The following is a 25,994-nucleotide window of genomic DNA, read 5'->3' as shown; positions in this document are numbered from 1 at the left end:
ATATATGTGTGTGTGTGTGTGTGTTTGGGGGTTCTACGTGATTTTCTAGCATAAAATACAGATTTGAACTTGTAAACAAGTGTCAGGAATAGGCCTGGTCCACAAGTGGTTACATTAGTAAGGACTCTGCCATTGTGGACACAACAGACAGCTCGATGCTGCAGCCAGGTCGCGCGCACCTCCAAGCTCGGCCCCGCGCACAGGCGCGCTCCCTTGACACGTGCGCATGTTTACGTTTCATTCACGGGCCGTGACGTCAGCGCCGGCCTGACAGCTTTGTTGTCTCCTAGAGAAAGTCCTGAGCGGCGCGTAGGCCGCTGACCGGAGCCGAGGCGGCCGCAGAGCATTGTCCGTGGACGCGCACAGAGAGGAAGAACCGGCGGGTGATGGTGCGGGCCGGCGAAGGGGTCACGTGGGGGGTGAAGCGGCTCGGCTGCCCGGTGACTGTCAACAAAGCGCGTCACGTGACCGCCGCGCGAGGCCGCTGATGACAATAACAATAGAGAGGGGCCAGCGGGGAGAGATCGGTCCACCGAGGAGCGTAGAGCACCGCACCGAGCGACATGTCGTTCACCCTGGAGGACACGCTGGAGGCGGACTGGGTGGCCGTGAGGCCCAATGTGTTCGAGGAGAAGGAGCGCCACAAGTTTGTCTTTATCGTGGCCTGGAACGAGGTGGAGGGCAAGTTCGCCATCACCTGCCACAACCGGACGGCCCAGCGCCAGAGGAACACCGAGCAGAGCCGCAGTCCCCGGGGGAGCCCGAAGCAGGAGCCCCGGGAGGAGGCGGACGACGATGGGTGTAGCTGGGCCGGACTCTTCTCCTTCCAGGACCTCCGGGCCGTTCACCAGCAGCTGTGCTCCGTCAGCGGGGAGCTGGAGCCGTGTCTGCCCGCCTTCCCCGAGGAGCCGTCCGCCGTGTGGTCCGTGCTGTTCGGGGCCCCGGAGCTCAGCGAGGAGGATGTGGAGGATCTGTGCCGCCGCCTTCACCTCTACCTGGGCCATTCCCTGGACACGTGTGGATGGAGGATCCTCTCCCAGATCCTCTTCACTGAGAGCGACGACCCCGAGGAGTACTACGAGAGCCTCAGCCAGCTCCGCCACAGCGGATACGAGGAGGTGCTGAGCCGGGCCCGCCGGGGGCTGCACCAGGTGAGGGCCACAGCCTGGGGATCCATGGGACTGTATGGGGGCCACAGCCTGAGGATCCATGGGACTGTATGGGGGCCACAGCCTGGGGATCCATGGGACTGTATGGGGGCCACAGCCTGGGGATCCGTGGACCTGTATGGGGGCCACAGCCTGGGGATCCGTGGGCCTGTATGGGGGCCACAGCCTGGGGATCCGTGGGACTGTATGAGGGCCACAGCCTGGGGATCCGTGGGACTGTATGAGGGCCACAGCCTGGGGATCCGTGGGACTGTATGAGGGCCACAGCCTGGGGATCCGTGGGACTGTATGAGGGCCACAGCCTGGCGATCCGTGGGACTGTATGAGGGCCACAGCCTGGGGATCCGTGGGACTGTATGAGGGCCACAGCCTGGGGATCCGTGGGACTGTATGAGGGCCACAGCCTGGGGATCCGTGGGACTGTATGAGGGCCACAGCCTGGGGATCCGTGGGACTGTATGAGGGCCACAGCCTGGGGATCCGTGGGACTGTATGGGGGCCACAGCCTGGGGATCCATGGGACTGTATGGGGGCCACAGCCTGGGGATCCGTGGGACTGTATGAGGGCCACAGCCTGGGGATCCATGGGACTGTATGGGGGCCACAGCCTGGGGATCCATGGGACTGTATGAGGGCCACAGCCTGGGGATCCGTGGGACTGTATGGGGGCCACAGCCTGGGGATCCGTGGGACTGTATGGGGGCCACAGCCTGGGGATCCGTGGGACTGTATGGGGGCCACAGCCTGGGGATCCGTGGGACTGTATGAGGGCCACAGCCTGGGGATCCGTGGGACTGTATGAGGGCCACAGCCTGGGGATCCGTGGGACTGTATGAGGGCCACAGCCTGGGGATCCGTGGGCCTGTATGGGGGCCACAGCCTGGGGATCCGTGGGCCTGTATGGGGGCCACAGCCTGGGGATCCGTGGGCCTGTATGGGGGCCACAGCCTGGGGATCCGTGGGCCTGTATGGGGGCCACAGCCTGGGGATCCGTGGGCCTGTATGGGGGCCACAGCCTGGGGATCCGTGGGCCTGTATGGGGGCCACAGCCTGGGGATCCGTGGGCCTGTATGGGGGCCACAGCCTGGGGATCCGTGGGCCTGTATGGGGGCCACAGCCTGGGGATCCGTGGGCCTGTATGGGGGCCACAGCCTGGGGATCCGTGGGCCTGTATGGGGGCCACAGCCTGGGGATCCGTGGGCCTGTATGGGGGCCACAGCCTGGGGATCCGTGGGCCTGTATGGGGGCCACAGCCTGGGGATCCGTGGGCCTGTATGGGGGCCACAGCCTGGGGATCCGTGGGCCTGTATGGGGGCCACAGCCTGGGGATCCGTGGGCCTGTATGGGGGCCACAGCCTGGGGATCCGTGGGCCTGTATGGGGGCCACAGCCTGGGGATCCGTGGGCCTGTATGGGGGCCACAGCCTGGGGATCCGTGGGCCTGTATGGGGGCCACAGCCTGGGGATCCGTGGGCCTGTATGGGGGCCACAGCCTGGGGATCCGTGGGCCTGTATGGGGGCCACAGCCTGGGGATCCGTGGGCCTGTATGGGGGCCACAGCCTGGGGATCCGTGGGCCTGTATGGGGGCCACGGCATAGGGCAATCCATGGGCCATGTATGTGCCAAATAGCACATCTTACCAGGGGGCCACAGGGGGATCTATGGGCCTTTTAAAGGGGCCCCGCAGGGATTACTGGGCCTTTAGGGTATGACTGACTGTAGGGCCACAGGGATTGCTCTGCCTTTATACAATAACTTCCGGGGGCCCCAGAGGAATGGCTGGTAGGCTACAGGGGTCCCACATGGATCACTTTAATGACTGACTGGGGGTGGGTACAGGGGGATTGCTGGGGCTTTGTAGGATGACTAATAAGAGGACCCCAGAGGGATTAATAAGGGGACCCCAGAGGGATTACTGGGCCTTTAGGGGATGACTGACTGGAGGGCTACAGGGATCACTCAGCCTTTATAAGATGACTGATTTGGGGGGGGGGGCGCAGCAGAAGATCGTTGGGCCTTTATGGGATGATTGCCAGGGGGACCGCAGAGGGATTACTGGGCCGAGGGGATGACTGACAGAAGGGCCACAGAGGCCCCACAGGGATCACTCTGCCTTTTTAAGATGACTGATTGAGGTTGCCTTAGTTACAGGGGTGTCAGACTCAATTTCATCGTGGGCCACATCAGCAGATTGTAAGATTAGATGTCCAGCGCATCACCTCCCCATACATTAGATGTCAAGAGCCACCCCACCATCAGAAGTTGAGTCCCCTACTACCTCTAACATCACAGTGCACCCCCTTTCCTTATGCTTCTGCTGGGAAGAAGCTGGATGCATTGCTTGAAAACAGAAAGTAGGGGTCTGGCGGAGCACCAGAGGAGGGCTGGAGCTCTCCTGCAGCTACAGGAGAGGTGTGAGGGCCACATGAAATGGCCTGGAGGGCTGGATTCGGCCCGCGGGCCTTGTGTTTGACACCTGTGCCTTAGAGGGATCACTGGGCCTCTATAGAATGACTGATCAGGGGGGGCCACCACCCCAACCTCTCCCTTCACCCAGTGTAGAGGGATTGTTGTGTCTTTATACGCTTTCTGGGGGATCACAGGAGCAGTTATAACCCCCACTGCAGTAATAAGTTCCAGTGGGATTGATATCGCTTTTATTGGATGACTGGGGGACCAGCCCTGACTACCTCCACTGTGGAGAAAAGACCCCAATGGATCACTGTCCCTTTACGGAATGACTGAGTAGGGGGTCACAGGCCCCCCCCCTTCTTTTCCCCCAGAGGAACTGGTGTACCTTTTTATAGAAAGAATAACTGGGGGGGCCAGGGGGATCCCAGCATAGAACGACTGACCGGGGGAAGGAGGGGTACAGGGGCCCCAACACTCCCCCCTGTGACTATGGGACCCAGCAGGATCACTGTGCCTATGTAGGAGTTTGGGGGGGGGTAAAAAACAGGGGTTCTAAACCCCCCTTTCCTGAAGCTTGTTGTGTTTAACATTTACAACCTGGAGTTGAAGGGTACTTTAGAAGCTTCAACAAAGCTTGCTGAAGGCTCTGCAAATACTTTGTAAAAGCTTGCTGTTCACACTGCTCTAATACAAGTCGAGGGCCTTGTGAGAAATCCATCCTACAAGTCCTATTGGCCACCATAGCAGAGAGACTTGTGCACAAATACTGTGATGTCAGCCCACTGATTACTAACTTTGGCCCCATAACCTAAGCTTTGTACCTCCATCTGGAGGCGGGATGTACACAATGCAGGGTCCTGTCTACTGCACCCATAATACACTGCGTGCAATCACAATGCTCTGCAGGCATGAATGAAAAAAATGAATAAATAATGACTTTTTTTTTTTTTTTTTCCCATGCAAATGCGTTTAACTTTTTTTTCAAGAGGTGGACTGTGTCTTTAAGGGAATCTGTATGGATGGAAATATGGGGGCTGGCTTTAAAGTACACCTGTCATAAACCACAGGGCATTCCAGACTGAAGATATGAAACTTGAGGTTACTTCTTGTGAAAAGTGCTTGTTCTCAATGAATAGATCAGGGATGTAGTCAGCTTAAACTCCAGGATATTATCAACCCCCACTACGAGGAAAAAAACTACCCAAATGCCCATTTTACTTACCTAAAGCCACAGGTCACATGGTGATCCTTCCCTCCATTTACTTTGGGGTCCTTTTCATGTGTCCACATCACTGCCTGCTTGATGCGGAGGCAAAACGTATGGCTCCTCTCTGGCTCCAGAGGCAGGAGAGGTTGAGGGGGCCCAGTGCCCCAAAAAGACAATGAGTAGGGGACAATGTCTAGTTCTTAGGGCAGAGGAAACCAGGATGGCTTGGGAAGAGATGTCTGGGGGCGCAGCAGAAGATCGTTGGGCCTTTATAGGATGATTGCCAGGGGGACCACAGAGGGATTACTCGGCCGAGGGGATGACTGACGGAAGGGCCACAGAGGCCCCACAGGGATCACTCTGCCTTTTTAAGATGATTGATTGAGGTTGCCTTAGTTACAGGGGTGTCAGACTCAATTTCATCGTGGGCCACATCAGCAGATTGTAAGATTAGATGTCCAGCGCATCCCCTCCCCTTACATTAGATGTCAAGAGCCACCCCACCATCAGAAGTTGGGTCCCCTACTACCTCTAACATCACAGTGCACCCCCTTTCCTTATGCTTCTGCTGGGAAGAAGCTGGATGCATTGCTTGAAAGCAGAAAGTAGGGGTCTGGCGGAGCACCAGAGGAGGGCTGGAGCTTTCAAATGCCCATTTTACTTACCTGAAGCCACGGGTCACATGGTGATCCTTCCCTCCATTTACTTTGGGGTCCTTTTCATGTGTCCACATCACTGCCTGCTTGATGCGGAGGCGAAACGTATGGCTCCTCTCTGGCTCCAGAGGCAGGAGAGGTTGAGGGGGCCCAGTGCCCCAAAAAGACAATGAGTAGGGGACAATGTCTAGTTCTTAGGGCAGAGGAAACCAGGATGGCTTGGGAAGAGATGTCTGGAATCTAGACTGAAGAGTAGGGCTGCTTCACACTGATCTGCTTTTTTTCAGTTAAAAAGCAGACAAATGCATCCCTTTAAAATCATATGTTGCGTTTAAAAAAAATCCTGCTTGCTGCTTTTTTGGTGCATGTTCGGTCAGGTAAAAAAAAACGCACCAGAAACGCATTTCCCCATTAAAACGAAAATAAACCACATCAAAAACAACACATGCCTGTGGGAAGATCTTTGTGATGTAAAAGGGGGGTGTTAAAACGCAATCCAAATGCCTCAAATACACATCAAAAACACACCATGCGTTGACGTAAATTTAACGCAACACACAAAAAACGCATAGGTGTGTTTCATGCGGTTTTGCTGGAAAGTAATGTGTGAAAGTGCCCTAAAGTGACTGATGAACAGTGCACCATTTCAATTATTTTTTCCTGTGAAAATTGTCACCTTTTATTGTAATTGTTTAGCTAGGCTCCTCCCCTATACCTCCCTTTAGGCTCTGTTTCCACTAGTGCTACTTGTCATGTGACTTTGGACACATAAAGTCACATGACAAGTCACAGCCCATTGATTTCAATGGCACCCGTTCCTATCTATGCAACTTTGAAAATCAATGACATTGAAAAAGGTTCCTGCAGTAGTTTGATCCAGAGAGTGTAAAGTTTGATGAAAGCTGCACTCAGAAGTCTCACTCTAAATCGCACGACTTTGGGTTGCAATAGTGGAAACTTTGTAGGTCATCAGGGTGGCATAACTTAAAAAGAGAAATATGGCAAAGTATAACCCACTCTCAGCTGGGCTATATTGCCTTCCCCCTTTCCAGCCGGGCACTTGGGCACTCCAGTGAGTGCTGGAGGGGCAGAGAGAACAGTAACTGTCAGTCACTGATCTCTGCTTCGGGAAGGCCGAAAAACTGCGCATTCAGTGGTCATGTGATCGTTTAGTTCTTGGAGCCGTCGGGGGACATCTGCAGCATCACACTGATGCTACTGCATGGAGGAGAGTATGTATGGCGATGGCAGCACTACACTGAGAGAAGGGAACTGATGTTCTTCCCTCTCTGACCCCAGAAACCGGAAGGACGAGGATTTAGTCACTTCTGGTTTCAGCTCTTTGTTTACCTGGCTGTTAGCAGTCAGGAAAGCAGTGGATCAGACCTGATCTGTGTCTGATCGGCTGCATTGGAGGCCAGAGGAGAGATTTGGAGTCTGTTGGGCTCTGCATAAAGAGGACCTGTCACGACCCATGCCTTCACAAGGGATGTTGTTCATCCTTTGTGAAAGCAATAAAGTTGATAAAAAAAAAATAGAGCTTGTGTAAAAAAGTTTCAAACAAAGTAAATTTAAAATGATTCATTATTAAAAAATTATTAAAACAAATCGAAATCGTAAGTCCCGCACATATATGTAAACGGAGATCGCACCACATGTGAAGTATTGTCACGAATGTCAGAGCAATAATTTTAGCTCCAGACCTCCTGTGTAACTCTAAACTGGTAACCTGTAAAGGCTTTTAAAGCATGACTAATTTTTAAGATTTTTAAGTGCTGTAGTTTGGCCCCGTTCCACAGGTGGATGCAATTTTGAAGTGTGACATGTTGGATATCTATTTACTCGGCGTTACATTCAAATTCGGTATTAATATAGTGTTTGTTCACAATAAAATTCATTAAAATAGAGCTATAAGCAAAATTTTATTTTATTTTTTCCATTTTGGATAGAATAAGGGAGGGTTATAACCCCTGTCAGATTTTTTTTTTTTCCCGCTATCCATGTCCCATTGTGGAGATTTCACTTCCTATCCCATAGCCAAACAGGAAATGAGAGGAAATCGCTGCAAATTAAGGGAATTCCCTGGTGCCCCCCTGGCCATCAAAACTCCCCATTGGAAGATTTCCCCTCCTTCCTTTTACTTTTCTGAGGACAACCCAAAATGTGGGATTTTCTTTTACTTTCACTTTCAATAATAATGGTAAACAGGACAAATAGAGAGGGTGAATCTCCCTAATGGGGGCACAGACAGCAAAAAACCCCACAGGGGGTCTAACCCCTCTCCATTTTATCCAAAACTAAAAAAAAAAGTTTTGCTTTTTTAGTTCTACAAATTTTTTTATTTTTTCCAAAACAATTGTGCAAATACTGTGTGACATAAAAAAATTACAACTTCCAGTTTATTTTCTAGACTCTGTGCTTAACAAAAATGTAATGTTTGGAGGTTCTAAGTAATTTTCTAGCAACAAAATACAGATTTTTTTTTTTTTTTTTACATGTAGGAGAGAAATGTCAGAATTGGCTTGGGAGGGAACTGGTTAATAAAGTAAGGCTCCAGATACGAAGGGGGCAGAGCAATTTCAACTGTTATAGGATTTGCATACAAATTCAGATTCCTCAGGATCCGTTGATTCCTTTGCCTTGTTTATTTCCTCATATGCTCCTTTTTACATTGTCCAGGATTTGACCGGTTAGTTTTTAAGTGACCTATTGTTTGGACAGCCCATGTCCTGAGACAAGTATGTGTATATATGACGTGTCCCAACACCTGATCTGCTCTCCCTTGTTTTAGGTCAGGGACTCGCCAGGTAGTAAAGGAAGGACAGATGACAGTTCTCACACTTTAAATAAGTGTTCCTAACAATTGCACTTTCTGATTGCAAGAGCACCAAATGCAAGCTGGGTTCCTTGCATTGACAGCAGTAGAATTGGGGTTAAAGAGTTCGGAACATAATTACATTTTTTTTTTTCCCCTTGACTAAGTGAACATAGGTGTGAGTAAAGGGGGTTGAAGCAGTGTGATGTGTATGCATTGGGACTGCACTGGTCAAAGCTGCTCTGTGCATCCCAACACATATGTGACCCTGCCCTTCGTCACTCTGTGGTTCTGTAGATATCAGCGGGTCTCATATTTAAAAGCTTGAAGCATATTTAAACCCATTGCATATACTTACACTTATGGATGGTGTTTAACAGTGTTAAAATGATGGTCTATCAGTCACATCTGTGGAATTCCTCCTCAATTTAACCTGGCCATACATTGTACAATTTTCTTTTTCAATTTCCTTTTATATTTACCTTCAACTATGTAGTGCAGGGTTCTTGAATTAAAATTTACGGGGGTCCAGTTGGTAATATTTTCTTCTGGCAGAAGTCAGCATCTCATGTTTGCACTTTAACACATCGCAGACCCCCTTTTATATCAGTTCCCCTGTACATCAGTGTCCTCGGCCCCCTTCACATCATATGCCCCTCTTTACATCACTGTCCACAGTCCCCTTTTAATATCGCAGTTATCCTTCACATCACAGTTCCCCCTTGAAAGCCGTCCAATAGTGTCCTCAGTTCCCCTTCACGTCACAATGCCCCTATGTGTCGCAGTGCCCCCCTTTTACATAACAGTGCTCCATTTTAAACATAATCCTGCAGCCTCCCCCGCACAGTCCTACCAAGGTAGAGATACACAGCTGCTGGTGTTCTCTCTTGGTTCTCCCGCCCGGCTACCGATATCTTCCTTACAGTGGCGGGAGGTGCTGCATATCGTGACGGTGGGCAGAAGCTGCCCAACTTGCTACATTAACAAGCGGGTGATTACTGGCTTGTTCCTATAAAAAGACTCCCTCCCTCTGTCCCTATAATGCAACACCTGCCTGCTGTGAGGATGATAACGGTGGCCGGGCTGGAGAACCAAGAGAGAGAACACCCAGGTTGATTAGTGGCACAGCCGTGATCCAGACAGGACTGTCCCTCGTTCTGGGTTCAGACTGCGGTCCACCATTTCATGAACCCTGATGTAGTGCAAAGTCTGCCTGATTGCATACAAATTAGGTGTGACCTCATATTATATGGTTTTGGTAAATCTAAAGGAAAATTGAACAAGAAAATTGTATAATGTATGGGCAGGCTTACTGTGGACATATTTGTCTTAAATTGCCCATAGATGGATCTAAATTCGCGTGGTTTATCTGGGACTTGCTAAATTTTGATATATCTATGTCCATTTACTGCTCTTAAATGGGACTGTTCGAAAATTTTTCTCGATTGGCTGCTGTCCCGCTGTCAGAATATAGTGGCACAGCGGGGAGGATGGCGGAATCCATTCATTTTTTTTTTTTTTTTTTTTTTTTTCGATTTAGCTCTCAAGCTGATCAAAAAAAAAAAAAAAATGAGGGATGTTTGGGCAGCTTTAGCGTGATACACCCTGCACAGGTCACTGCGGTGTGCTTGCATACTTTACCTGGGGCTGCACAGCCCCGATTGGTGTTTTGATAGTCCTATGGCTCCACAACTAGCCTCCTGCATGATGCTTCTGACGTTATGTGGAGGAGCTCTGTTTCCTTCAGGACGGCTTCTATAACACTGAAAATGGAGCATGCAAAATCAGAGTGGCAATGCAGAAGATTGGATCAGCCATCATAGTGTTGCCACTCTGAAGATGGAAGTATTGTGAATGGGCAGGATCACCAGGTACTTAGAATGTAATCTATTTTTAACCAGAACCTTGGCACACATGGGGAGTCAGTGTGGGGGGATTCATTTTTGGGTTAACAGTGGCAGTTTTTCTTTGGTTTCTATTGTAATTCCAAATTCTCTTCCTTAAAGATGCAATTAAATTGGGTAAAAGGCACAACGACAAATACACAAACCTAGATCAAAAAAAGTTTTTGTTATGGTTTAAAAAGCATTAGAGCCTGAGAGCCTGTATTATACCTACCTCTTGTGAGTAACCCAATATGGGGGCTATAATAAATTGTACTTTATACTACACTTAGTGGCGCTTCTTTCTCCCCTTTTTTTTTTTTTTTTTTTTTTTTTTTTATGAAAGACTCAAATGTCTGTATGCCATTTTTTTTTTATTTTAAAACGCAATGGAGAAGAGATGGAATGCATAACAGTTGTCAAATATTGTAAAATTTATAATTATTTTTGTGCCTGATCATGTGGCCAAGCACGTCCTATGAAATGTTATACATGCATGCCCTATACCATGCATGCCCTATATTCTTGGGCAACACACACAATATGCACAAACACAGGGCTTAAAGCAGAACTCCGGGATTTTCAAAAAATCCCCTATTAGAGCACCCCCCCCCCCCCACACACACACACACACAAACAGTTATCAAATTTGTGAAATTTCTTACCGATTTAGAGATATGTCTGATTTAATTTTCAGGAAGGCAGCTCTGTGATTCAAAAAAAAATGCATCATTTTTTCTGTCAGTGAGGATCTCTTAGAACAGGGATTGCATAATATCCTCTTCTCTCTCTCTAACTGTAATCGGCCTACATTTCCCATGAATTCTCGGGATTGGAGTGAATGTGGGAGGTAGACTAGGCTTGTACATGTAAATGTGAACTCGTCCACTTCAACATAAATCACACCCCTCATTCTGCAGCCAGCAAGCCATACAAGACACACGGTATGATAGGTTACAGCCTTATAAATGCAAAGCATTTTAATATAAATGCATATTATTATAATTTAATACAAATGCAAACCAGTGCAGCATGTCAGGGACCACCAGTGTAAAGCCGGAGATTATTATCAGAAATCACTTGTATGACACAGTGGGGATCTCCCGTGGTGTCAGGTATTGTATGGGAGAACACCAATCGCTGATGCCCCACCTCCTGCCGTTGTTATGATTGACAGTGCACTGTTCCTATACAGGTGGGGGGCAGGAGATCAGTGATTGGTGTTCTCATATACAATACCTGACTTAGTGGGGGATCCCCGCTGTGTCATACAAGAAATTACTGATGATAATCCCTGCCCTGCAATGAGATAGGGGGGGGGTGCGGCAGGGATGGAGTGGAGGGGCGGTGACTGGCAGGAGGAGGACAGAGGAGAAGGACACCTCCATGGGTGGCACAGACTGGGGGCTGTGAGACCTCTTCCGCCCACAACAAGTCTGCTTCCTCCCTGCTCGCTTTTAACAACTGGGCATGTCAGACCGCTGGCTGAGCTGAAGAGTGGGATATAAGCCAGCAGTCTTACAAACAGGATGTCAGTAGGCAAGTTCAGCAGCCTATTACAGAGGAACTACAAAGCTCAGAAGAACCTGGATGGCAAAGTGGGTAAAGGTAGGAGATCAGGACACAGGAAAGAAAAAAAAATGGCTGGAGTTCTGCTTTAACAATATTGCTTTAAATCTAGGAGCCAGCTAAAAAAGTTAGGAGCCATGTTTTTTTAAGCAACAAATCTTAAGGGTGTAACATGTTCCGGAAGGTAAACTTAACCTTTAACCTATTGCTGCTGGCCGAATACATACATGTGGCCTTGTGTAAACATAACTGTGCTGACAGCACGTGCCTTACACACTCCCAGGAAAGTCACCAGCGTGCATCGGAAAGTCCCCGATGCATACTTGTGATTGGGAGCCTTCTGATCATGTGACCACTGTGAGAACCAATCAAAGCGGTCACATGACCCGATTGCCCACCTCCCAGCATTCAGAACTCTTAACGGGTCGATAGGCATCGGCAGGAAGGGGTTAACTCTTTCACAGCCAGAGCCGTTTTTGCATCTTTGCACACGTTAAAAAGAAATTATTTTAGGCCTGAAGATTACATAAAACCCCCAAACAGTATATATTTTCTGAAAGCAGACACCCTAAAGAATAAAATAGTGGTAGTTCTAATTTTTTATGTCACATGATATTAATAAAACGGATTAAAAGTTAATTTTGGGGGGCACAACAACACAATAAATTTTTTTGGTAAAATGTAAAGGCCAAGGTTGCACCGAGTAAATAGATACCCATCATGTCAGTACCCTATATTTTACATGGCGGACGCTTTAAAAGCCCCTATAAGTCATCAAAATTAGTGTTACAAAGGAGGTATGGTGCTAGGATTATTGCTCTCATTCTGGCATGCATGGTGATATGTAACATGTTTTGAAATTTGACATTTTCAGGCGTAGCAGCATGCGTTTTACGTTTGTACATATACGTGAACCCTGCATGTCTCCACTGTGCTCCATTGAATGGAATGCAATGCACATCGCACTCCGTTACATTCTTTCCTGGCTTTGATGGCTGGGGAAACTGTCAACAGAGACTCGGAAATTACGTCGCGCATCATTTCCGGGTCAACAACTGGAAGGGGAGGAGAGCAGACGTGTGTCCGCTCCCCTCTACCTGGCATGCTGGTCCTGGGTCCGCAGATGGGCAAGCAGAGCCCAGAATACATAGCGGGGGGCTGCACGGAGCATTTGGGCGTCAGTCCAGGCACCAGGTCGAAAAGTCTAGTTGCCTGGCACCTTGGGTTTGTCGAGCCCTGCATTAACAATAAGGATAGCTGATTAGCAGAACAATTCAGGCAGACATAGATAATGTACCTGTCTCCCTCTCTCTCTGTGTCTGTGTAAATCCAGGAAGTGAACAGGCAGCAGCTTCAGCTGCCCACAGTTAAAATGGCTGCAGCCAGACTCAGTGGAGGGAGATTTCTGCAGCAAATTTGGCAAGTACAGTATATATAAAATAATATGCAAAGTGGTTGGAGGGAAGCTTCAGAATGGCAAATATGTTTTTATTACAAATTATGCGAGCAGACTGCAGTTCCTCTTTAAAGAGGGAACAAAAAACTAGTGAAAAATTTGACACGGTTTTTGATGAACTAACGCATATCTGGTTCGATGGATTTAGTAGCAATTTTCAAGGTGCTCATCAGATTTTTTGGGTCTTATTTTTTTGCCCATTGTGTGCTTCAGCCTTGAAAATAGTTGCTCACAAATATAGGTACTGCCCAAAACTGATGACCTGGCGTGATTGTGAAGAGTGAGATTTTTCTTTGTGAAGATAAAACTTATAAAAGTCCAGTAAAGAGACTTTGTCAAACTTTTCTTAGGCCACGTGTTCGCTAAGTGTAAATGCATTTTTACAAAAATCTCCGATCAGTATGCTTTGATAATGTTAATGTTCTCTATTGGTTGCCATGCAGTGTGGATGTTTGATAGCCTGACTTGCCACCCACACTTCCTCCTAGCACACTATGGGGGTTATTTACCAAAGGCAAATCCACTTTGCACTACAAGTGCACTTGGAAGTGCAGTCGCTGTAAATCTGAGGGGTAGATCTGAAATGAGGGGAAGCTCTGCTGATTTTATCATGCAATCATGTGCAAGCTAAAATGCTGTTTTTTATTTTCCTTGCATGTCCCCCTAGGATTTACAGCGACTGCACTTCCAAGTGCACTTGAAGTGCAAAGTGGATTTTCCTTTTGTAAATAACCCCCTAAATGTTGATGTTATCTAACAGGAATTTCATAGAAAGGCCATCACTGTTTTTCTACGTTCGGAACAGTTTAATAAATTACAAAATTTATAGCTGTTCGTTTGCTGGTAAGTTCCAAAGTTCATTAGGTAGACTGGTTGTTTACAAGCATGTCTGGAACATTATAGAGACTGGAGTTGGTTGTATAATTGTTGTTGAAGCTCCTCTTCTCAATGCCAAATTTTTGTTACAGCATGATTTCCACTGGCATTTGTTTTTTCCTATAGTTGGTGCTAAGATATGAACAGAGAGCCTACTGTCATGGATTTCAGCTTGCTGCACTGAACATACTGGATTTGCATCCACTGTTGACAAGTCTCTAAGTTCATATCAATGGCACATTTATTATGGTCACATTTCCCTGCATTAATGAAGTGACCTCATAGATGTAATTGCTGCTCTTTCGGTTTTTGTGATGTGTAATTATGCAACAGTGATTAATACATCACTTTGCCACGCTGGGGTTGATTTACTAAAGAAGTAAAGCATGTTCATAGTGAATTTTTACTTGGCTTGATCCTTTGTTTTTGTGTGGTGTTTTTTTTTTTTAATTTTTTTTAAATTTTTTTTTGTCCCCCCCCCCCCAAACAGTAAAAATCAGTGGTGCATGCGCTACAAGATCTTGTGATATCTCCTGGCAAAGGCATTTTGGATGATGTCTGGTGTCACATGGGGAAAGGAGGCAGATTCCCAGCTATGCTTTCATTATTGAAATCCCAAGAGATTTTGTTAATTTATAGATCAGTTTATGTATTTTGCATGGGTGATATCAGGCACATAGGTCATCAGTGGGCTGGCACAGGAAACAAGGAGAAGCTGGCTTTTATTTTATTTTTTTTTCTTTAACCACTTAAGCCCCAGAAGATTTGCCCCCTTAATGACCAGGCCATTTTTTTGTGATACGGCACTGAGTCGCTTTGAGTTGCTCGGTTGTGCAAATCTGTGCCCAAACAAAATTGATGTCCCCCCCCCCTACAAATAGCTTTTGGTGGTATTTGATAACCTCTGCAGTTTTTATTTTTTGCGCTATAAACAAAAAAAAGCAACATTTTTGACATTTTTATTTTTTTGCAATAATAAATAATAAATACCTCCAAGGTAGTGTTCTCAGGAATACTACCGGTACATCGAGCCACACCAGAAAGGCAGAGGGAGATTAGGGAAGTAAACAGGTGGCTGAAGAGATGGTGTAGTAAGGAGGGGTTTGGGTTCCTGGAGGACTGGGCCGACTTCTCAGTCGGTAACCGGTACTATAGAAGGGACGGACTGCACCTAAATGAGGAGGGTGCAGATCTGCTGGGAATGAAGATGGACAAAAAGTTAGAGGGGTTTTTAAACTAGGCGATGGGGGGGAGGGTCCAGAGACAGTGATAGCCAGCGCAGAAGATATTCCAGAGGGTAGTATTGGGGGCTTTAGTGGTAGGTTAACCAAAGCACAAAAACACAAGGTGAGTATAGTAGCAAGTCCTAGTTGCAATCTTGAAACACCCAATACAAGGACAATATGCGACCGGTCCAAACTATGTGGCATGTTCACCAATGCCAGGAGCATGGCGGACAAGATGGGTGAACTAGAGATACTGTTGTACAAAGAGGATTTGGATTTTGTGGGAATTTCAGAGACCTGGTTCAACAGCTCTCATGATTGGCTGGCAAACATTCAAGGGTATACCCTATACCGCAAGGATAGAGAGGGTAAAAAAGGGGGAGGGGTATGCCTATATATCAAGAATAATGTACAAGTGAATGTGAGAGATGACATCACTGAGGGAGCTAGTGAGGAGGTGGAATCCTTATGGGTAGAGCTCCAAAGGGATGAAGCTAAGGGGAAAATAATACTGGGGGTATGCTATAGGCCCCCTAACCTGAGGGAGGAAGTGGAGACGGATCTCCTATCACAAATTGGATTAGCAGCAAGGAGGGGAAGTGTTATCATAATTGGGAATTTTAATTATCCGGACATAGACTGGGCGGAGGGAACCGCGCATTCATTTAAGGCTCGCCAGTTCCTTAAAGCGGAGTTTCGCTAAAAAATTTTTTTTTAGATGTCAGCAGCTGCAAATACTGCAGCTGCTGACTTTTAAAATAAGGACACTCATCTGTCCCGGGCTCCAGCGATGTCGGCACCCGAGGCCGAACCCTCCCTCGATCCTTGGGTGCTGCTGCCGCCATTCTCACTGAGGGAATCGGGAAGTGAAGCGTTGCGGCTTCACTGCCCGGTTCCCTACTGCGCATGCGCGAGTCGCGCTGCGCGTCTTACACTGGTCCCCGTTCTGTTGTGGGAACTGTGTATTTCCCACAACACAAAGGGGGTGGGCGGGGACTCTGCGGCTAGCTATACCCGGAAGTGGGTGCAGATACCTGTATTATACAGGTATCTGCACCCCCCTCCCCCCTGAAAGGTGCCAATTGTGACACCGGAGGGGGGGAGGAATCCGATGAGCGGAAGTTCCACTTTAGTGTCTTGCAGGACAATTTTATGGGTCAGATGGTAGACGCACCAGCTAGAAATAAAACATTACTGGATCTACTGATTACCAACAATACAGACCTGATCACAGATGTGGAAATATGGGGCAATTTAGGTAACAGCGATCACAGGTCAATTAGTTTCAGTATAAATCACACAAAGAGGAAACATGAAGGGAACACAAAGACACTGAATTTCAAAAGAGCCAACTTCCCTAAACTACAAACCTTGCTAAAAGGCATAAATTGGGATAAAATATTAGGAACAAAGAATACGGAGGAGAGATGGGTTTGCTTTAAGAGCATATTAAATAAGGGCATTAGCCAATGTATCCCATTGGGTAATAAATTTAAAAGAGCGAACAAAAATCCTGGATGGCTTAACTCCAATGTAAAAATGCATATAAAAGCAAAGGAGAAGGCCTTCAAAAAATACAAGGTTGAGGGATCATCCTCAGCATTCAGACTTTATAAAGAATGCAATAAGAAATGTAAGGGTGCAATTAGGACGGCTAAGATAGAACATGAAAGACACATAGCGGAGGAGAGCAAAAAAAAATCCCAAGAAATTCTTTAAGTATGTAAACAGTAAAAAAGGGAGGACAGACCATATTGGCCCCATAAAGAATGAGGAAGGACATCTGGTTACAAAGGATGGGGAGATGGCAAAGGTATTGAATTTATTCTTCTCCTCAGTATTCACAAGTGAATCGGGGGGCTTCAATAACCAAAACTGCAGTGTTTATCCTCATGACACAACACAGGAAGCACCTCCATGGTTAACAGAGGACGGAATTAAAATTAGACTTGAGAAACTTAACATTAATAAATCACCGGGACCAGATGGCTTGCATCCGAGGGTACTTAGGGAACTCAGTCAGGTGATTGCCAGACCGTTGTTCCTAATTTTTACAGACAGTCTATTGACTGGAATGGTACCAGCTGATTGGAGAAAAGCCAATGTAGCACCAATATTTAAAAAGGGCCCAAAAAACATCCCTGGGAATTACAGACCAGTTAGCCTAACATCAATAGTTTGTAAACTCTTGGAGGGGATAAGGGACTATATACAAGATTTTAGTAATAAGAATGATATCATTAGCAGTAATCAGCATGGATTCATGAAGAATCGTTCTTGCCAAACCAATCTATTAACCTTCTATGAGGAGGTGAGTTGCCATCTAGATAAAGGAAGGCCCGTAGACGTGGTGTATCTGGATTTTGCAAAAGCATTTGACACAGTTCCCCATAAACGTTTACTGTAAAAAATAAGGTCCGTTGGCATGGACCATAGGGTTAGTACATGGATTGAAAACTGGGTACAAGGGCGAGTTCAGAGGGTGGTGATAAATGGGGAGTACTCAGAATGGTCAGGGGTGGGTAGTGGGGTTCCCCAGGGTTCTGTGCTGGGACCAATCCTATTTAATTTGTTTATAAACGACCTGGAGGATGGGATAAACAGTTCAATCTCTGTATTTGCAGACGATACTAAGCTAAGCAGGGCAATAACTTCTCTGCAGGATGTGGAAATCTTGCAAAAAGATCTGAACAAATTAATGGGGTGGGCGACTACATGGCAAATGAGGTTCAATGTAGAAAAATGTAAAATAATGCATTTGGGTGGCAAAAATATGAATGCAATCTATACACTGGGGGGAGAACCTCTGGGGGAATCTAGGATGGAAAAGGACCTGGGGGTCCTAGTAGATGATAGGCTCAGCAATGGCATGCAATGCCAAGCTGCTGCTAATAAAGCAAACAGAATATTGGCATGCATTAAAAGGGGGATCAACTCCAGAGATGAAACGATAATTCTCCCGCTCTACAAGACTCTGGTCCGGCCGCACCTGGAGTATGCTGTCCAGTTCTGGGCACCAGTCCTCAGGAGGGATGTACTGGAAATGGAGCGAGTACAAAGAAGGGCAACAAAGCTAATAAAGGGTCTGGAGGATCTTGGTTATGAGGAAAGGTTGCGAGCACTGAACTTATTCTCTCTGGAGAAGAGACGCTTGAGAGGGGATATGATTTCAATTCACAAATACTGTACTGGTGACCCCACAATAGGGATAAAACTTTTTCGCAGAAGAGAGTTTAATAAGACTCGTGGCCACTCATTACAATTAGAAGAAAAGTGGTTTAACCTTAATCTACGTAGAGGGTTCTTTACTGTAAGAGCGGCAAGGATGTGGAATTCCCTTCCACAGGCGGTGGTCTCAGCGGGGAGCATTGATAGCTTCAAGAAACTATTAGATAAGCACCTGAATGACCGCAACATACAGGGATATGTAATGAAATACTGACACATAATCACACACATAGGTTGGACTTGATGGACTTGTGTCTTTTTTTAAACCTCACCTACTATGTAACTATGTAACTATATAAATATGCCAAAATATAAAAAAAAGAAAAAACAAATTTCTTCCTCAGTTTTATATGTATTCTTCTACATATTTTTGGTAAAAAAGAAAATCGCAATAAGTGTATATTGATTGGTTTGCACAAAAGTTATAGCGTCTACAAAATAGGTGATAGATTTATGGCTTTTTTTTTTTTTTTTTTTTAAATACTAGTAATGGCGATCAGCGATTTTTATCGGGGCTACGACATTGCGGAGGACAGATCGGACACTTTTGACACCTTTTTGGGATCATTGACATTTATACAGCGATCAGTGCTAAAATTAGCCACTGATTACTGTCATTAGCAGGGAAGGGGTTAACACTAGGGGGCGATCAAGGGGTAAATGTGTGTCCTAGGGAATGTTTCTAACTGTGGTGGATGGAACTGCCTGGGGGAGGAGACCGATCGCTGTTCCTAAGCAGTAGGAACAACAGATTAGTCTCCTCACCCCTGACAGAATGGAGATCTGTCTGTTTACACTGACGGACCTCTATTCTGTCCCTCTCACAATAATTCTGGCTCCCACAGACTGGCTACAGTATCTGCTCATGTGGTACACAAATTAATCCTGTCAGTTTTTAAGGTTCTCCTAACGACAACTTGTTATGTGTATAAAAGACACCTTTCCACAAAATCTCTCTTCCATTCAAACCCACCATCATGGGCAAGATCAAAGAGCTGTCAAATGGAAGAAATACAAAATAACCTTCAATCAATACAAATTTTGATCTCTGAGTCTGATGTGTACCAGATTCTTCTTCTAACAGTATATATATTTCTTCTGCCTGTTATTCTAAAGCCTCATACACACAATAGGACTTTGTACAAACTTTCCTTGGATTTTTGTACAAAGGGCGTTGGCCATAAGTTTGTATTGCATACACACGGCAGAACTTTTTCAGCCAACTTTCACCAAATCACGTGGTTTTTCAGCGCTTTACCACCACCCTTTGGTCAACTTCTGTATTGTTGTCTGATATTGTGTCAATCTTGCCGCTTTTATCGACCCTTTTAAGACCCGGAGCTGCCTAATAAATTATTTAAAAAACCTGTGTAGTGTGTTTTTTGTTTTTTCCCTAGATGAACAGGTAGGAGTACAATGTACCCCATACTCATTCACATAGGGTGGGGGCCCCCTTATTAAAGGGGCTCCCGGATTCCGATAAGCCCCTCGCCCGCAGACCCCGACAGCCAATGCCCAGGGTTGTTGGGAAGAGGCCCTTGTCATCATCAACATGGGGACAAGGTGCTTTGGGGTGGGGGGGGCCGCAGGGAGCCCCCCTCCCCCAAAGCACCCACCCCCATGTTGAGGGCATGCGGCCTGGTACAGTTCAGGAGTGGGGGGGGGGGGGGGGCGCTCGCTCGTCCCCACCCCCTTTCCTGACCGGCTGGGCTGCCTGCTCGGATAAGGGTCTAGTATGGATTTTGGGGGGGGAGGGGCACGCAGTTTTTTCGGCGTAGGGGGTTCCCCTTAAAATCCATACGAGACCACCTGCCGCGGTAGGAAAATGTGTTTTTCCTTTTGCAGCCAGTGCAAGATTGAACAGTACCCTGTCACAGAGAACCAGTGCGATGGGATTGCGCTGGAAGCATTCTCGCGGCTGCGTACTGTAGTTTGTACAAAAGTCCGATGGTTTTGTGTACACACGATCGGACTTTGCTCCATCAGACTTTTGTTGCCGGAAAGTTTGTGCATTTGCGTAGCCAACAAAAGTCCGATGGAAACAGAAAAAGTTTGTCCGATGGAGCGTACACACGGTCGGATGTTGCTCCAAAACAGCTAATTTGCATGTTTGTTGTCAAAAAGTCAGATCGTGTGTACGGGCCTTAAGAGTGGATTAGATATTTTGTTCCCTAACCATATAGATAATGTTTTATATTTACCACTCTATATACTGTAGATATTCAAGAATAAATTCTTTTTTTTTTTTTTTTAAACTTTACATATTAACTTTTTATCCAATTAATAATTGAAACAATCAGCCAACGAATGAAAAAAATCGTTAGTTGCAGCCCTACTTTAGATATTTTTTTTATGTCCCTTTCCATCTTTGTAAAGTTCCATTACCTTGTTACGCAGGTCTTTTGACAGTTCTCTTCTGACTCAGCTAGCTGCCATAACCCCGGTAATTTTGGGAACGCCATGCGTTTCTCTTTGAGATAAGTGGTTTCCACGGCGGATTTGCAGCGAGATCACTTTTATCGGCAGCGGGAGAGATGCCCACCATGCTTCAATCGCCTCCGCCGCTTACCGGACCCGCTGGTAGCGGCGGAGACGATCGCGTCCTCTCCTGTGGATGCCTGACTGCCGACTGAGGGGAAGATGGCCCCTGCTCAGCTCCATAGCATGGAAGGGGGGAGCGACGTCAAACGTCACTTCCGCCCATAGCTTTTAAAGGAGAATTGTTTTTATTTTATTTTTTTTTATTGCATTTTAGTGTAAATATGAGATCTGAGGTCTTTTTGACCCCAGATCTCATAGGTCCTGTTATGCTTCTTCTCTATTGCAAGGGATGTTTACATTCCTTGTAATAGGAATAAAAATGACCACCCAATTTTTTTTAAAAAAGACAGTGTCAAAATTTGAAAATAAAATAAATAAAAGAAATTTTTAACGCGCCCTGTCCTGATGAGCTCACGCGCAGAAGCGAACACATATGTGATATGAAAACGGTGTTCAAACCACACATGTGAGGTATCGCCATGATCGTTAGAGCGACAGCAATAATTCTAGCCTTAGACCTCTGTAACTCAAAACTGGTAACTTGTAGAATTCTTAAACATTGCCTATGGAGATTTTTAAGGGTAAAAGTGTGTTGCCATTCCATGACCAGGCGCAATTTTGAAGCGTGACATGTTGGGTATCAATTTACTCGACATAACATTATCTTTCACAATATAAAAAAAAATTGGGCTAACTTTTTACTGCTTATTTATTTTTTTTTAAAAAGTGTATTTAAAAAAAAAAAGTGCGCTTGTAAGACTGCTGCCAAATACGGTGTGACAAAGTATTGCAAGGTCCGCCATTTTATTCTCTAGGGTGTAAATATATAAATATATATATATATATATATATATATATATATATATATATATATATATATATATATATAATGTTTGGGGGTTCTAAAGTAATTTTCTAGCAAAAAAAAAAGATTTTAACTTGTAAACAAGTCTAAAAAAGAGGCTCTGTCCTTTAAAGTGATTGTAAGGCTTCGTTTTTTTTTTTGTTTTTTAAATAACATATCATACTTGCCTCCACTGTGCAGTTCGTTTTGCACAGAGTGACTCCGATCCTCGACTTCTGGGGTCCCCCGTGGCACTGGTAGCCCCCCCCCATATTGTAACACATGGAACATTATCTTGTGTCAACTAGATGAGAAATTATTTGCAGAAATCCCCTCTCTACCCAGTGTACACTGAAATGCTGGACTCAGGAATTCCTCTGCAGCTGACAGTGGATGGACTTATCCACCTACATAGGGGACGTGTAAAAAAAGGGACATACAGTAAGTTTGGCCCAGACTAAATTCTTATAGTGGGCAGTGTGATATAAACTTCAAACAATTGTCTGTTCGCTGCCTTAGACCCCTTTCACACGGACATTCTGATTGGGTCCGCCTGTCAGTTTTTCAGGCAGACCCGATCGGAACCTTCATTCTTTGCTATGGAACGGCGAATGTCAGCAGACATGTGTCTGCTGATACCCGCCGGCATCCGGTCCACTAAAAAAAAGACAGGAATCCATTCCCCTTCCGTCCGGCAGATCGGATCGAACAGGCAGTCCATTTCCATCTGACCACCCTATACAGAACAGCACACTGTGTCCGCTCTGCATCAGCGAAGCAGATACGGATCTGTCGTCTGCCTGCTCAGCGGGGATCACCGGAGAGATCCCCTGCTGAGCGGGCAGATCTGCTGCTGGCGTCCACCCCGTGTGAAAGTGGTCTGAAGCTGTATGTATTTCATGTAGAAAACGCTGCACAGTGGGTGGGGGGGGAGGGGGGGGTCTGCATTCTGGAGTTCTGCTTTAATCTCTTACCCACTGGGCACTTAAACCCCCTTCCTAACCAGACCAATTTTTGGCTTTTGGTGCTCTCACATTTTGATTGACAATTACTCAGTCATACAACACTGTACCTATATGAAATATTTGTCCTTTTTTTCACACAAATAGAGCTTTCTTTTGGTGGTATTTAATCACCACTGGGTTTTTAATTTTTTTGCGCTATAAAAGAAAATTCTGTAAAAAAAAATAAATAAAATTTTGCAAATTTAGTAATTTTTCTTCATATATTTTGGACAAAATTTATACCGCTACATATTTTTTTGAAGTTGTAATTTTTTTCCCACAATTCTTTGCAAAATCAATTTTTTTTTTTTCACAAAATTGTTATATTAGCAGGTTATTTCTCACACACAGCATATGGATAGCACAAATTACACCCCAAAACACATTCTACTATTCCTTTTGAGTATGTGTGAGACTTTTCTACAGCCTGGCCACATACAGAGGACCAGCATGCAGGGAGCACCATCAGGTGTTCTAGGGGCATAAGTTTCAAATCTATTTTGACTACTTATTACACTTTTGTGAGGCACTGTAGTGGCATGGATTTGGCAAGCGGTTAAGGCTACCAACAGACATGTACACATTGCCTTATTCTGGCCATACACAAATTATTGAAAATGATTGATCCAAAATGTAATGATCAAATGTCTTTGTGGTGGAACCAATCACTTCTTTTTCTTAACTGCAATCAATTTCTTTAACAGTATTTTTTATCAAAAGTCATGAACGGTGTATGAAATAGGTACAGGTATAATTCTAGAAGGCACACTGCACCAAAATGCACAAAATATTAGTTGTACCATCAAGCACAGTGAAAAAAAAAGTGACCACCTAGGTAAAGTTAGTGCAATCAATTTCTGAAAAATATTATTTGTTGAATAATTGTGTCTGTACATTTATGACCAATAGAGATGAAACTCCTCTGCAGCCGAACTCGCACTGTTCTATTACTCCAGTGAGCTGTGGGCTGGGTTATTCCCACCCAATGACTCATGTAAACATGTATATAAATGAGGTGCAGTGCTTGTATAAAAAGTTCATAGAAAATAAATCCAAGGGACGGTATTCAATACAGTTCACAAAATGGTTAGCAGAGGGTAAATGATAGAGGAAACCACCACCGTCACCCAATCACACAGCCGCTTACCCTCCTTAGTGGACCCTCATTATAAAGGCCACAGCCTAGCTCATGTAAACAGGCAGGAATATCCCGCTCTGCAGCCCATTGGAGTAAATATGGTGGGGGGGGAATCAGAGTTTGGCTAAAGATGAGTTTGGAGAACGCCTGAGCTCATCTCTAATGACCTATATAATGCAAATGAACACTTGAGTGTTGTACATTTAGTAATTCAGTTTTTTTCTGCTCAGAATTGTATAGTCATGCAAATCTTGTGGTTTTTTTTTTTCATATTTTTTTTTTTTTTATTTTTTTATTTTTACAGCTGCTGGAAAAGCACAAAGTGACAGAAAGCATGGTTGACCTACTGCATTTGTATCAGATGGAAGATGAGGCTTACAATGCGGTCGTAGAATCCACTACAGAATTTTATCAATATCTTTTACAGCCATTCCGAGATATGAGAGAGCTGGCAATGTTACGAAGGCAACAAATAAAGGTAATCGGAGTATCCTTGTACAATCCGGAATTGTGATTTCAGTAGCACTTGGGGAGATGGTGTTTTATACACGGTCAAGTGATGCAATCTGATGGCTTTTATTAGTGCCTGTATTACACCATCTTGCAGATGTTTGATTTACCTGAATTTTTAAAAGCAGATCTTTCTGATGCAATAGATACAGTATATCGTCTGCAAAGATTTGTCCAGGCAAAACCAAAAATATCCCACAAAGATGATCCGCACAACCGTTTATGCTCTACCATCTTGCTTTTATTCAGGAAACCGCAGTGTACAGTACGCAAATGCAGTTGACATGTTTCAGCCTACACAGCTTTAATTGTAACTACGATAAGACATGAAACTTTGAAATATATAGTGGCTAAGATAACAAAGGCTCCACCTACTAATTGAATTCATTGATGGCTATAATTGCAAAAAACTGGAACAGCTGTTGCAATAGCAGAGGAGTCAATGTAGATGCCACCATACTTCACAAACAGACATCATAGAGAGACAGTGTGCAAAAACATCAATAAAAATTATCCAAAAAATATGCAGTTTGCCAATTTTGCCTGATTTGAGAGTCTGGCACTCATCCCTACTGTCTAGGCTTCATGCACGCGGCTATACAGTACAGAAAATATTTCTAAATCCGCAGCAGCGGAATAGAATAAAATTTGCCGGGCTGCTGGAAGCGGGGCTAGATGTATCCTCCTCTTACAGCTGGTTAAAATTCCAGTGTGCATTAGGGCCTTACATCTGTGTCCCCGCACATTTATGTCCCTATCACTCATCAGTGTTTACCTGCATCGTAGCCCCCACACATTTGTGTCCTCATCACCTATCAAGAGAATCTCCGCAAATTGGTGTCTCCTTTTAGAGCCCCGCACATTTGTGTGCCCATCGGAGCCCCCGCCGCAAACTTGTGTCTTCCTCAGTGCCATCATATCCCCCCTCATGACTGTGTCATCAAACCCCCACAATTGTGTCCCCTTCAGTACCATAACCCCACACAACTGTTCCCCCTTCAGTGCCACGACCACTCCCCATCCCAAACTGTGTACCCTTCAGTGCCATAGTTACCACCACCACCACTGTGTCCCCTTTTTAGTGCCTCCACCCACAACTGTGTCCCCTTCAGTGCCATCAAACCCACAACTGTGTCCTCTTCCGTGCCATTGAACAGAGCCAATTCATCCCCATGCAGCACATTTGTTTCCTCCTTTTTCATTCTGCCCGTACTTTACTGCTGTACAGTGTGCCTCAGTGCCGATCTTCTACACCTCCTGGTCTCAGGTCCCGGGCCGCTATTACACAGGCACGCTGTATGTAAAATTACAGCACTAAAGGACACCAATGTAAACAGCAGGGCGGGAGCCAGGAGGTGCAGCGGTCTGCACTGAAATACCTCATTGGTTGAGGCCAGATGCTGGGAGTGGTTGCTTTTTCTGAATTAAGATTATACCATTTCATTCCATCCAATTACCCC

At 45.7% G+C, this 25,994-nt stretch overlaps 1 protein-coding gene across 1 annotated transcript in view; it reads left to right on the top strand.

The window, feature by feature from the left end:
- Positions 1 to 218: 218 nt before the first annotated feature.
- The window catches only part of JMY (junction mediating and regulatory protein, p53 cofactor), a 119,744-nt gene continuing 93,968 nt past the window's right edge, over positions 219 to 25,994 (top strand). Inside the window, exons 1-2 of the mRNA XM_073623747.1 lie at positions 219 to 1,151; positions 24,329 to 24,502. Coding sequence (XP_073479848.1) covers positions 564 to 1,151; positions 24,329 to 24,502 — 762 coding nt within the window. The 5' untranslated portion in view covers positions 219 to 563. The remainder of the gene's footprint in view (positions 1,152 to 24,328; positions 24,503 to 25,994) is intronic.

This window comes from Aquarana catesbeiana, linkage group LG01 (assembly GCF_042186555.1).
Source record: "Aquarana catesbeiana isolate 2022-GZ linkage group LG01, ASM4218655v1, whole genome shotgun sequence".
In the NCBI taxonomy this organism is placed as follows: domain Eukaryota; kingdom Metazoa; phylum Chordata; class Amphibia; order Anura; family Ranidae; genus Aquarana; species Aquarana catesbeiana.
Note: the sequence above shows the minus strand (reverse complement) of the source record. Positions and strands in the feature narration are given on the sequence as shown.